Source organism: Entelurus aequoreus, linkage group LG20 (assembly GCF_033978785.1).
Source record: "Entelurus aequoreus isolate RoL-2023_Sb linkage group LG20, RoL_Eaeq_v1.1, whole genome shotgun sequence".
Classification (NCBI taxonomy): domain Eukaryota; kingdom Metazoa; phylum Chordata; class Actinopteri; order Syngnathiformes; family Syngnathidae; genus Entelurus; species Entelurus aequoreus.
The window spans coordinates 28877244-28891428 of record NC_084750.1 but is presented as its reverse complement, the minus strand read 5'-3'; the positions used below and the strand labels follow the sequence as shown (position 1 = coordinate 28891428).

General features: G+C 38.4%; 1 protein-coding gene across 2 annotated transcripts; it reads left to right on the top strand.

Annotated features, from left to right (window-relative positions):
• The first annotated feature begins 851 nt into the window (after window positions 1-851).
• s100t (S100 calcium binding protein T) lies at window positions 852-2035 on the top strand. Of its 2 annotated transcripts, XM_062028893.1 has the most exons (3): window positions 852-1160; window positions 1318-1480; window positions 1552-2035. In XM_062028893.1, the coding sequence occupies exons 2-3, from the start codon at window positions 1319-1321 to the stop codon at window positions 1714-1716; spliced, it is 327 nt and encodes a 108-aa protein (XP_061884877.1). In that variant the 5' UTR covers window positions 852-1160; window position 1318; the 3' UTR covers window positions 1717-2035. The 2 variants fall into 2 exon arrangements, with proteins under 2 accessions (XP_061884877.1, XP_061884875.1); XM_062028891.1 differs by having other exon boundaries at window positions 852-1480.
• The last annotated feature ends 12150 nt before the right edge of the window (window positions 2036-14185 follow it).

Here is a 14185-nt window from a genome sequence, read left to right as displayed (position 1 = left end):
ACCACACCTAATAAGTACATACATACATACATATATATATGTATGTATATATAAATATATATGATATATATATATGAACGCCAGTTGTCGTCAAAAATGTACATACACTTGTAAAGAACATAATGTCATGGCTGTCTTGAGTTTCCAATAATTTCTACAACTCTTATTTTTTTGTGATAGAGTGATTGGAGCACATACTTGTTGGTCACAAAAAACAGTCATGAAGTTTGGCTCTTTTATGAATTTATTATGGGTCTACTGAAAATGTGACCAAATCTGCTGGGTCAAAAGTATACATACAGCAATGTTAATATTTGGTTACATGTCCCTTGGCAAGTTTTACTGCAATAAGGCGCTTTTGGTAGCCATCCACAAGCTTCTGGCAAGCTTCTGCTTGAATTTTTGACCACTCCTCTTGACAAAATTGGTGCAGTCCAGCTAAATTTGTTGGTTTTCTGACATGGACTTGTTTCTTCAGCATTGTCCACACGTTTAAGTCAGGACTTTGGGAAGGCCATTCTAAAACCTTAATTGTAGCCTGATTTAGCCATTCCTTTACCACTTTTGACGTGTGTTTGGGGTCATTGTCCTGTTGGATCACCCAACTGCGCCCAAGACCCAGTTCCATTGGCAGCAAAACAGGCCCAGAGCATAATACTACCACCACCATGCTTGACGGTAGGCCTGGTGTTCCTGGGATTAAAGGCCTCACCTTTTCTCCTCCAAACATATTGATCACGACTGTATATATATATATATATATATATATATATATATATATATATATATATATATATATATATATATATATATATATATATATATATATATATATATATATATATATATATATAAAATCCATTTTGAACTATGAATCGATTTAGAATTGTGATGAATAGGATCGATTTGTTGTTGTGCACCCTTCATGTTAATTCAGGGTGTGTGAAAACAGTTCTGCTCATTTGTCCCAGGGGACATCTTCTTTGTGTCCACTCAACAGGTGTCGGATGCTTCCACAGGAGGAGGCGGGGAAGAGGGAGGGGGGGGGGAGGAATTGGGTGCAGGTGGAAGCCGTATTTAAGACGAGGGTCCTGATCCTCGTCTTCATCAGTCGTTCTCTTGGCACCTGAACCTCCAGCCTGTCCTCGCCCTCCGGTCAGGTAAGACGACGATCGCTGGTCAAAAGTTTGGACGCCCCCTTTTTGCCTGTTTTTGAGTGAGAATGTGTCCCAGGACCTTTGCAGTCCTGCAGGGATCATGTTGTCTGCTCCCAGGGGCTGGCGTTTTGCCTCACTCCGGTCTTTCTTCTCTGCCCAGAATGTCTATGCCCAACTCGGAGAACGCCTCCACCCTGGAGAACGCCATGCAGCTCATGATCCAAACCTTCCACAAGTACTCGGGCAACGAGGGCGACAAATACACGCTGAGCAGGGCCGAGCTCAAAGAGATGCTGACTGCGGAGCTGGGCAACTACTTGGGGGTACGTAATGGCCACCACGGGGCGGGGGGTGTTACCATCCATGTGAACCTTTTCCTGTCTCGCCCGTGCAGAACGCCCAAGACAAGGAGGCGGTGGACAAGGTCATGGGCGACCTGGACTCCAACGGGGACGGCGAGGTGGACTTCACCGAGTTCATCATCCTGGTGGGCGCCCTCACCGTGGCGTGCAATGACTTTTTCCTGGAATACAACGACAAGCCCCCCGCCAAGAAGTGAGCACGGCGTTCCGTCTGCAGCGTTTGCACGTGGCGCAACACTCCGGGAAGGGCAACCATGTGGGAGGAGAGCGAGAGAGGACCAGACGCGTGTCTTAGATAAGTCGCTTTTGACTCCGTGTTGACGTTCGTCTGTCTTTGTTTTGTAGCACTTTCCAGCTGTGAGTCCTCCCTGGGAAGAATAAAGTGGTCTTTGTTCAAGCGACGCCAGTCTTGACTGTCATGTGTTGCAATAAAAGCCCACCAGGTGGCAGTAAGTAGCCCTCAATGAACCTCCTGGGAGTCCACATCCTCTGCAGTGGACCTTTTTGTTTCGCATAACTTAGGACTGTTGTTTCTGAAGCCCCCTAGAGGCCTGCCCAAGAATATTTGTTTCTCAGCTGTGGTCCGTATGGGTCGCGGCGGTACTCAGTTGTAATACACTTTTCCACCACTTGTGGCGGTAATGACAATCTCAAACAAACAGAAGAAGTCATAGAGAAGTTTCTTAATTATGACTAAAGTGGTCAAGCTGTATTTTCATCTGCACTTGAATTGTATTGATATTTTATTAAAAAATAACAACATATTATTATTTATGAATTAAGCAGTGCGTAATTTTATGTACATTTACTTATCAGTTTTTATGAGTCCCTTCTTATGCAATTTGAATTTATTTTTGTAACCAGCCTGACCTTCGCCTTGATAATAATCTTTGTGATTGACACATGTTTTCATATCATTTGACAAGATTTATCCTGTTGAACTGTAAGTCATTTAGATATGCATCCATCAATTTCCCCTCTCGGAGTCGCGGGGCCCCGAGGTCAAAAAGGTTTAGAACCCCTGAATTAGAAAATGTGACAAAAGAAAGCTGAGGGTGCTAAAAAAAAATCGATGCGCACTTGAATCGCGATTCTTATTTATGCCAATTCTAAATATATATATATATATATATATATATATATATATATATATATATATATATATATATATATATATATATATATATATATATATATATATATATATGTATATATATATATATATATATATATATATATATATATATATATATATATATATATATATATATATATATATATATATATATTAGTTTTTTGTATTTTTTTTCCAGTATACATTTTTAAGAATCGATTAATATAAAAATACATATATATATGTATTTTTATATTAATATAATATATATATATATATATATATATATATATATATATATATATATATATATATATATATATATATATATATATATATATAGTGGGGCAAAAAAGTATTTAGTCAGCCACCCATTGATTGTCAATGGGTGGCTGACTAAATACTTTTTTGCCCCACTATATATATATATATATATATATATATATATATATATATATATATATATATATATATATATATATATATATATATATATATATATATATATATATATATATATATGTGTGTATTTTTATATTAATCGATTCTTAAAAATGTATACTGGAAAAAAAATACAAAAAACTAATATATATATATATATATATTTAGATTGTTATTATTCCAATCCTAAATTGATTAATATTTTTAAGAATCGATATATATATATATATATATATATATATATATATATATATATATATATATATATATAGTGGGGCAAAAAAGTATTTAGTCAGCCACCCATTGATTGTCAATGGGTGGCTGACTAAATACTTTTTTGCCCCACTGTATATATATATATATATATATATATATATATATATATATATATATATATATATATATATATATATATATATATATATATATATATATATATGTGTGTATTTTTATATTAATCGATTCTTAAAAATGTATACTGGAAAAAAAATACAAAAAACTAATATATATATATATATATTTAGATTGTTATTATTCCAATCCTAAATTGATTAATATTTTTAAGAATCGATATATATATATATATATATATATATAATTGTATAAATATATATCTAGATTCTTGAAAATATATACAAAAAAAACATGATATATATATATATATATATATATATATACATATATATATATATATATATATATATATATATATATATATATATATATATATATATATATATATATATATATATATATATATCATCATGTTTTTTTTAGTATATATTTTCAAGATATAAATATATATCTCGATTCTTAGATTTTTTCATTCATTTAAATTTAAATATGACATAATAAAAGTGGACATTAAATCCATGTTGTTGTTAAAGCTCAATAATAAAGTTTTTTTAATCAAATCATTCCTTCTGATCACTGCAAACCTAGCATGACTGTTAGCATAAAGCTTATTCATTCACACACAGGACCAACTTTTGGGAACCAAGATGAGGGGATAGAAGAAAGGTAAAAATATAGTAAATCTATTTGTGGTAGCAATGGACAAAGTTATTGTGGAGGGAAGTGCGTCAGCGCGCCTGCAGGAGCAAAGGTCACCGCCTCTGGCAATGGTGTCGAGGGCGGAGCACCATCAGCTAGGGGCGGGGCGTGTGCGGGACGGCGAGACACAGCTGGCAGGTGATTAGATTTCGCAGGTGGTACGTGTTCATCTAATCATCTGTTGTCTTTAACAGTGAGCGGCCAGCGGAGGAAGAGAAGACTGGAGAAAAGCTACATGAAAAATTGTGCTTGATATATGCATGGAAAAAATAAAACTCTGTTAAACGGCACGCCTGGCTCCTGTGACGTGATATCCGTGGAACGGGTAAGGATCGACTTCCACAGTTATGTTTAAGTTTCACTTTTGCATCTCAAGGCACATAACTGTGGTGCGTTCAAGAAACTTTGAATAAAGTTCGAAACAGAGGGTTCACTAGTTTTTAAAGACAGGGAAACATAACCCCCAGTAGATGCACTAATGATAATAATAACAATGATAATGCATTATTATAATTATTATTATTCACTCATAATAAACCTGTTTATGTGGTTCGCCATATAGTTTTATTGTAGGCTGCCACATAAATTCATTGTTGTCCACCAATCATTTTATGTAGCCCGCCACATCATTAAAGCGTGCTGCCACCGTTTTATCGTGGCCGGCTACATCATTTTATTGTGGCCCACCACGGTGTGCAGTTTGCCACATCATTTTATTGTAGCCGTCCCATGATTTTAAATTGGCACGCCACATAATTCTAATGTGGCCCGCCATATAATGTCATGTGGTCTGCCATAACATTTAATGTGGTCTGTCACATCATTTTAAGGTGGTCCGCTACGTCATTTTATTAGGTCCACCACATCGTTTTAATGTGGTCCGCCAAACCATTTTACGTGGTCCACCACTTCATTTTATGTGGCCCGCCACATCAATTTATTGGTGTCCACCACTTAATTTTAAAATGGCCAGTCCCATAATTTAATGTGGCACCCCACTTAAATCTAATGTGCACCGCCAAATCATTTTATGTGGCCCGCCATATCATTTTACGTGGCCCGCCATATCATTAACGCGTTCTGCGACATCGTTTTATAGTGGCCTGCTACATCATTTTATTGTAGCCCGTCCAATGATTTTAAAGTGGCACGCCACATAATTCTAACGTTGCCCACCACATCGTTTCATGTGGTGCGCTACGTCATTTAATGTGGTCTGTCACTTCATTTTAAGTGGCCAGCAATGTCATTTAATGTCGTCTGTCATATCATTTTAAAGTGGCCCTCCAAACCATTTTATGTGGTCCACCACTTCATTTTATGTTGCCAGCAATGTCATATCATTTTAAAGTGGCCCTCCAAACCATTTTATGTGGTTCACCACTTAATTTAAAGTGGCTAGCAATGTCATTTAATGTGGTCTGTCAAATCATTTTAAATTGGCCCTCCAAACCATTTTATGTGGTCCACCACTTCAATTTAAGTGGCCAGCAATGTCGTTTAACGTGGTCTGTCAATTAATTTTAAAGTGACCCTCCAAACCATTTTATGTGGTCCACCACTTCATTTTAAGTGGCTAGCAATATCATTTAATGTGGTCTGTCACATCATTTTAAAGTGGTTAACAGAAATCATACAGCCAAACATTGTCAACTAAATCCACATTTTAAAAATTTAACTTTTTTTATTTTATTTCAGTGTTTCTTTGAGTGCCCCCTTAAAGGGCTGCTAAAATATATTTGTTTCTCAGCTGTGGTCTGTAAGGGTTGCGGCGGTACTCAGTGGTAATACACTTTTCCACCACTTGTGGCAGTAATGACAATCTCAAACAAACAGAAGAAGTCTGGAGCTAATGTCATAGAGAAGTTTCTTAAGCGCAAAAATTATGACAAAATTGGTGACGCTGTATCGTTATTTGCACTTTTATTTTATTAACAGTTTATTTATGAAACATTTATATACATAATATTATCATTATGTATTATTAATCTAGTTTGGATTTATTTATTTCAGCACTGCGTAATTGTACGTAAGTCCCTTCTTTTCCAGTATATTTGATGATGTCATGATCCGTGGTCCTGATCATGTTTTGTGTTTTCTGTTTGTTTTGGACTCCTTTAGTTCCTGTTTGTGCACCTCCTGAGTTTAGTCACAATGGTTACTTATGATTTTCACCTGCCTCTGTTGTTCGGGACACTCACCTGTTTGTAATCAAGAGACACTATTTAAGCCTGCCTTTGCTGATCACTTGTCCTAGCTTCTTTGTTTTGCTTCACGCTGCTGATACGAAAGTTTTTTGCATGCCTCCTAGCTCATGCTAAGTCTAGCTTCAAGTGCTATCGGCACCTTGTTCCGTCGGTTGTTTTCTGTTTTGTAGCTCTTCGATTCTTTTGTCAAGATTAAATCATGTTCCTACCTGCACGTCCTGTCCGGAGTCGTCCGTTTGCATCCCGGGAAAACGAACCGCGCAGTAAGCCGCAACCAAACCGTGACAGATGAGTATTTATTTTTTTGGTATCAGCCTGACCTAAGCCTTGATTGTAATCTTCGTGATCAACACATGCCTTCATATTATTTTAAGGGCTTATCCTGTTAAACTGTATATAGGGTAGCTATAATTATTGAATACGATTACAATCAAGAGTAACATTTAATTCAGTGTTAATGTTTGAGTGGGACCCGTGCCCCTCTGTAGTGGAAAACTTGGGTCCCAAAGTCAAAAGGGTTGAGAATCCCTGATTTATTGAATAACTGCAAAATAATCTAACATGGGGCCACAATAAGTTGCAAGTGGCAGCTCACCCCTCTTCGCCATGTTTCTGTGATTGCTTCAATTTTTTTTATGATTCATTTTTGTTTGACCTTTTGGAACTTACTAACAAAAACTACTAAGTTGTACAATACAGTAAAGCTCTCGAATGCAATTGCATTTGTCATGTTCCTAAGCACCACTAGAGGGAGCCTGCGTACCAACAGTGGTATGTTGAAGCATTTGCAAGAAGCAGGACAAAAGTTTCCATGTTTTTCTTAATGCTGCTGAATGAGAAACTTTAGACTGCGACTGTCCACTAACACAACTCACACCCGTGATTGTTTCAAATCCATGCAGTGGAAAAATGACAGTGTGTGTTAATGTGTGTGTGTGTGTTTAAAGGGGAAGCTTCACAGCCTCCATATTATAAAGGCAGGAAAAGGTTCTTTCTTTCATTCCATCCTGTGGGAGAAGATTAATGGGAATTGTGGGAAAAACCCTCAGTCTTTAACAGTATTTACTGTACTTACTGTACTTACTGCACCGGCGTCAACAAGGGGAGCAGTCGGGAATTCCGAGGCCCATGGGGAAAAGTAAAAACATATTGGACCCCCCCCTTACGTACCTTTTTGAAAATACATTTAGCAGTACCAGTAAATATACTGCATCTGTACTTTGCTATTGAATGAGCATGTCATCATATACTTTCCACTGGTATTGGATGATGAATGAGTTTTTTCTCACTTAATAATGATATTTTGTAAAAAAAAAAAAAATTGGTAGATGGATCAGTTGCATCAGATGTGAGGGATGACATCAGATGTGTAAGTGGGACAGTCAAAGTTGCATTAGATGTGAGAAATAATATCAGATGTATAAGTGGGACAGTATTGACAGTCAAAGTTGCATTAGATGTGAGAAATAATATCAGATGTATAAGTGGGACAGTATTGACGGTTAAAGTTGCATCAGATGTGAGAGATGACATCAGATGTGTAAGTGGGACAGTATTGACAGTCAAAGTTGAACCATCCATCCATCCATTTCCTACCGCTTATTCCCTCCCGGGTCGCGGGGGGCGCTGGAGCCCATCTCAGCTACAATCGGGCGGAAGGCGGGGTACACCCTGGACAAGTCGCCACCTCATCGCAGGGCCAACACAGATAGACAGACAACATTCACACTCACATTCAGATGTGAGAAATAATATCAGATGTATAAGTGGGACAGTATTGACAGTTAAAGTTGCATCAGATGTGAGAGATGACATCAGATGTGTAAGTGGGACAGTATTGACAGTTAAAGTTGCATCAGATGTGAGAGATGACATCAGATGTGTAAGTGGGACAGTATTGACAGTGAAAGTTGAATCAAATGTGAGGGATCACATCAGATGTCAGTGTTTCCCATAAACTGCCAAGATACCTGTGGCGGTGGGGGCGTGGCTATGGGTGTGGCTATGGGCGAGGTCACCATGACATCATCGAATAATTTGCATAATTTACTACAATGATATGATTTTCTCTGAAAAGGCTCAAAAAATGTATACTTACTAATTAATAATAACAGTTTTGTTTTAAACGTCCATCCATCCATCCATCCATCCATTTTACAATATAATTACAACACTTTATGTACATATTTATATACAGATTTGAACAATAAGTTATTCATGAAATATATTTATTAATTGTGGTTCTTACAAAAAATATATGTATAAAAATATAAAAGCTAAAATGTCTCTTAAAGCTCTGCCCCTTTAATTAGTGCATACTAAATAATTTAACTTTAGCCTACTACTACAACCATATTATTTACCAGCAACATAAAGTGAAACAGAGGCAGAGGTGTCCTGCCACAGTCAGTAACAAATAAACAGAAAACAGTAGTGGTGGTAGATAGACAAAAAACATCTGAGCTAGCTCCAAAAATCTTGATCCATCCTACACTTTTCTTTTGTAAAGTAAATCTGAACAGCCGATATGGGCATCTACATCAACTATATGATTTGCCTAAAAAGCTTAACAGGACACACACACACACACACAAAAAAAATATATATATATATTTTTTTGTGCGGCCTTAATTCTTTCGTGGCGGGCCGCCACGAATAAATGAATGTGTGGGAAACACTGGATGTATAAGTAGGACAGTATTGACAGTCAACGTTGCATCAGATGTGTAAGTGGGACAGTATTGACAGTCAAAGTTGCATCCGATATGAGAGATGATATCAGATGTGTAAGTGGGACAGTATTGACAGTCAACGTTGCATCAGATGTGTAAGTGGGACAGTATTGACAATCAAAGTTGCATCACATGTGAGAGATGACATCAGATGTGTAAGTGGGACAGTATTGACGGTCAACGTTGAATTAGATGTGTAAGTGGGACAGTATTGACAGTCAAAGTTGCATCAGATGTGAGAGATGACATCAGATGCGTAAGTGGGACAGTATTGACAGTCAAAGTTGCATCAGATGTGAGGGATGACATCAGATGTGTAAGTGGGACAGTACTGACAGTCAACGTTGCATCAGATGTGTAAGTGGGACAGTATTGACAGTCAACGTTGCATCAGATGTGTAAGAGGGACAGTATTGACAGTCAAAGTTGCATCAGATGTGTAAGAGGGACAGTATTGACAGTCAAAGTTGCATCTGATGTGAGAGATGACATCAAATGTGTAAGTGGGACAGTATTAACAGTAAAGGTTGCATCCAATGTGAGAGATGACATCAGATGTGTAAGTGGGACAATATTGACAATCAAAGTTGCATCAGATGTGTAAGTGGGACAATATTGACAATCAAAGTTGCATCAGATGTGTAAGTGGGACAGTATTGACAGTCAAAGTTGCATCAGATGTGTAAGTGGGACAGTATTGACAGTCAAAGTTGCATCCGATGTGAGAGATGACATCAAATGTGTAAGTGGGACAGTATTGACAGTCAAAGTTGCATCAGATATGTAAGTGGGACAGTATTGACAGTCAAAGTTGCATCCGATGTGAGAGATGACATCAAATGTGTAAGTGGGACAGTATTGACAGTCAAAGTTGCATCAGATGTGTAAGTGGGACAGTATTGACAGTCAAAGTTGCATCAAATGTGTAAGTGGGACAGTATTGACAGTCAAAGTTGCGTCAGATGTGTAAGTGGGACAGTATTGACAGTCAAAGTTGCGTCAGATGTGTAAGTGGGACAGTATTGACAGTCAAAGTTGCGTCAGATGTGTAAGTGGGACAGTATTGACAGTCAAAGTTGCATCAAATGTGTAAGTGGGACAGTATTGACAGTCAAAGTTGCGTCAGATGTGTAAGTGGGACAGTATTGACAGTCAAAGTTGCATCAGCTGTGTAACTGGTACAGTATTGACAGTCAAAGTAGCATCCGATGTGAGAGATGACATCAAATGTGTAAGTGGGACAGTATTGACAGTCAAAGTTGCATCAGATGTGAGAGATGACATCAGATGCGTAAGTGGGACAGTATTGACAGTCAAAGTTGCATCAGATGTGAGGGATGACATCAGATGTGTAAGTGGGACAGTATTGACAGTCAACGTTGCATCAGATGTGTAAGAGGGACAGTATTGACAGTCAAAGTTGCATCAGATGTGTAAGAGGGACAGTATTGACAGTCAAAGTTGCATCTGATGTGAGAGATGACATCAAATGTGTAAGTGGGACAGTATTGACGGTCAAAGTTGCATCAGATGTGTAAGTGGGACAGTATTGACAGTCAAAGTTGCATCAGATGTGAGGGATGACATCAAATGTGTAAGTGGGACAGTATTAACAGTAAAGGTTGCATCCAATGTGAGAGATGACATCAGATGTGTAAGTGGGACAATATTGACAATCAAAGTTGCATCAGATGTGTAAGTGGGACAATATTGACAATCAAAGTTGCATCAGATGTGTAAGTGGGACAGTATTGACAGTCAAAGTTGCATCAGATGTGTAAGTGGGACAGTATTGACAGTCAAAGTTGCATCCGATGTGAGAGATGACATCAAATGTGTAAGTGGGACAGTATTGACAGTCAAAGTTGCATCAGATATGTAAGTGGGACAGTATTGACAGTCAAAGTTGCATCCGATGTGAGAGATGACATCAAATGTGTAAGTGGGACAGTATTGACAGTCAAAGTTGCATCAGATGTGTAAGTGGGACAGTATTGACAGTCAAAGTTGCATCAAATGTGTAAGTGGGACAGTATTGACAGTCAAAGTTGCGTCAGATGTGTAAGTGGGACAGTATTGACAGTCAAAGTTGCGTCAGATGTGTAAGTGGGACAGTATTGACAGTCAAAGTTGCATCAGCTGTGTAACTGGTACAGTATTGACAGTCAAAGTTGCGTCAGATGTGTAAGTGGGACAGTATTGACAGTCAAAGTTGCATCAAATGTGTAAGTGGGACAGTATTGACAGTCAAAGTTGCGTCAGATGTGTAAGTGGGACAGTATTGACAGTCAAAGTTGCATCAGCTGTGTAACTGGTACAGTATTGACAGTCAAAGTAGCATCCGATGTGAGAGATGACATCAAATGTGTAAGTGGGACAGTATTGACAGTCAAAGTTGCATCAGATGTGAGAGATGACATCAGATGCGTAAGTGGGACAGTATTGACAGTCAAAGTTGCATCAGATGTGAGGGATGACATCAGATGTGTAAGTGGGACAGTATTGACAGTCAACGTTGCATCAGATGTGTAAGAGGGACAGTATTGACAGTCAAAGTTGCATCAGATGTGTAAGAGGGACAGTATTGACAGTCAAAGTTGCATCTGATGTGAGAGATGACATCAAATGTGTAAGTGGGACAGTATTGACGGTCAAAGTTGCATCAGATGTGTAAGTGGGACAGTATTGACACTCAAAGTTGCATCAGATGTGAGGGATGACATCAAATGTGTAAGTGGGACAGTATTAACAGTAAAGGTTGCATCCAATGTGAGAGATGACATCAGATGTGTAAGTGGGACAGTATTGACAATCAAAGTTGCATCAGATGTGTAAGTGGGACAATATTGACAATCAAAGTTGCATCAGATGTGTAAGTGGGACAGTATTGACAGTCAAAGTTGCATCAGATGTGTAAGTGGGACAGTATTGACAGTCAAAGTTGCATCCGATGTGAGAGATGACATCAAATGTGTAAGTGGGACAGTATTGACAGTCAAAGTTGCATCAGATGTGTAAGTGGGACAGTATTGACAGTCAAAGTTGCATCAAATGTGTAAGTGGGACAGTATTAACAGTCAAAGTTGCGTCAGATGTGTAAGTGGGACAGTATTGACAGTCAAAGTTGCATCAGCTGTGTAAGTGGGACAGTATTGACAGTCAAAGTAGCATCCGATGTGAGAGATGACATCAAATGTGTAAGTGGGACAGTATTGACAGTCAAAGTTGCATCAGATATGTAAGTGGGACAGTATTGACAGTCAAAGTTGCATCCGATGTGAGAGATGACATCAAATGTGTAAGTGGGACAGTATTGACAGTCAAAGTAGCATCCGATGTGAGAGATGACATCAAATGTGTAAGTGGGACAGTATTGACAGTCAAAGTTGCATCAGATGTGTAAGTGGGACAGTATTGACAGTCAAAGTTGCATCAAATGTGTAAGTGGGACAGTATTGACAGTCAAAGTTGCGTCAGATGTGTAAGTGGGACAGTATTGACAGTCAAAGTTGCATCAGCTGTGTAAGTGGGACAGTATTGACAGTCAAAGTAGCATCCGATGTGAGAGATGACATCAAATGTGTAAGTGGGACAGTATTGACAGTCAAAGTTGCATCAGATATGTAAGTGGGACAGTATTGACAGTCAAAGTTGCATCCGATGTGAGAGATGACATCAAATGTGTAAGTGGGACAGTATTGACAGTCAAAGTTGCATCAGATGTGTAAGTGGGACAGTATTGACAGTCAAAGTTGCATCAAATGTGTAAGTGGGACAGTATTGACAGTCAAAGTTGCGTCAGATGTGTAAGTGGGACAGTATTGACAGTCAAAGTTGCGTCAGATGTGTAAGTGGGACAGTATTGACAGTCAAAGTTGCATCAGCTGTGTAACTGGTACAGTATTGACAGTCAAAGTTGCGTCAGATGTGTAAGTGGGACAGTATTGACAGTCAAAGTTGCATCAAATGTGTAAGTGGGACAGTATTGACAGTCAAAGTTGCGTCAGATGTGTAAGTGGGACAGTATTGACAGTCAAAGTTGCATCAGCTGTGTAACTGGTACAGTATTGACAGTCAAAGTAGCATCCGATGTGAGAGATGACATCAAATGTGTAAGTGGGACAGTATTGACAGTCAAAGTTGCATCAGATGTGAGAGATGACATCAGATGCGTAAGTGGGACAGTATTGACAGTCAAAGTTGCATCAGATGTGAGGGATGACATCAGATGTGTAAGTGGGACAGTATTGACAGTCAACGTTGCATCAGATGTGTAAGAGGGACAGTATTGACAGTCAAAGTTGCATCTGATGTGAGAGATGACATCAAATGTGTAAGTGGGACAGTATTAACAGTAAAGGTTGCATCCAATGTGAGAGATGACATCAGATGTGTAAGTGGGACAATATTGACAATCAAAGTTGCATCAGATGTGTAAGTGGGACAATATTGACAATCAAAGTTGCATCAGATGTGTAAGTGGGACAGTATTGACAGTCAAAGTTGCATCAGATGTGTAAGTGGGACAGTATTGACAGTCAAAGTTGCATCCGATGTGAGAGATGACATCAAATGTGTAAGTGGGACAGTATTGACAGTCAAAGTTGCATCAGATATGTAAGTGGGACAGTATTGACAGTCAAAGTTGCATCCGATGTGAGAGATGACATCAAATGTGTAAGTGGGACAGTATTGACAGTCAAAGTTGCATCAGATGTGTAAGTGGGACAGTATTGACAGTCAAAGTTGCATCAAATGTGTAAGTGGGACAGTATTGACAGTCAAAGTTGCGTCAGATGTGTAAGTGGGACAGTATTGACAGTCAAAGTTGCGTCAGATGTGTAAGTGGGACAGTATTGACAGTCAAAGTTGCGTCAGATGTGTAAGTGGGACAGTATTGACAGTCAAAGTTGCATCAAATGTGTAAGTGGGACAGTATTGACAGTCAAAGTTGCGTCAGATGTGTAAGTGGGACAGTATTGACAGTCAAAGTTGCATCAGCTGTGTAACTGGTACAGTATTGACAGTCAAAGTAGCATCCGATGTGAGAGATGACATCAAATGTGTAAGTGGGACAGTATTGACAGTCAAAGTTGCATCAGATGTGAGAGATGACATC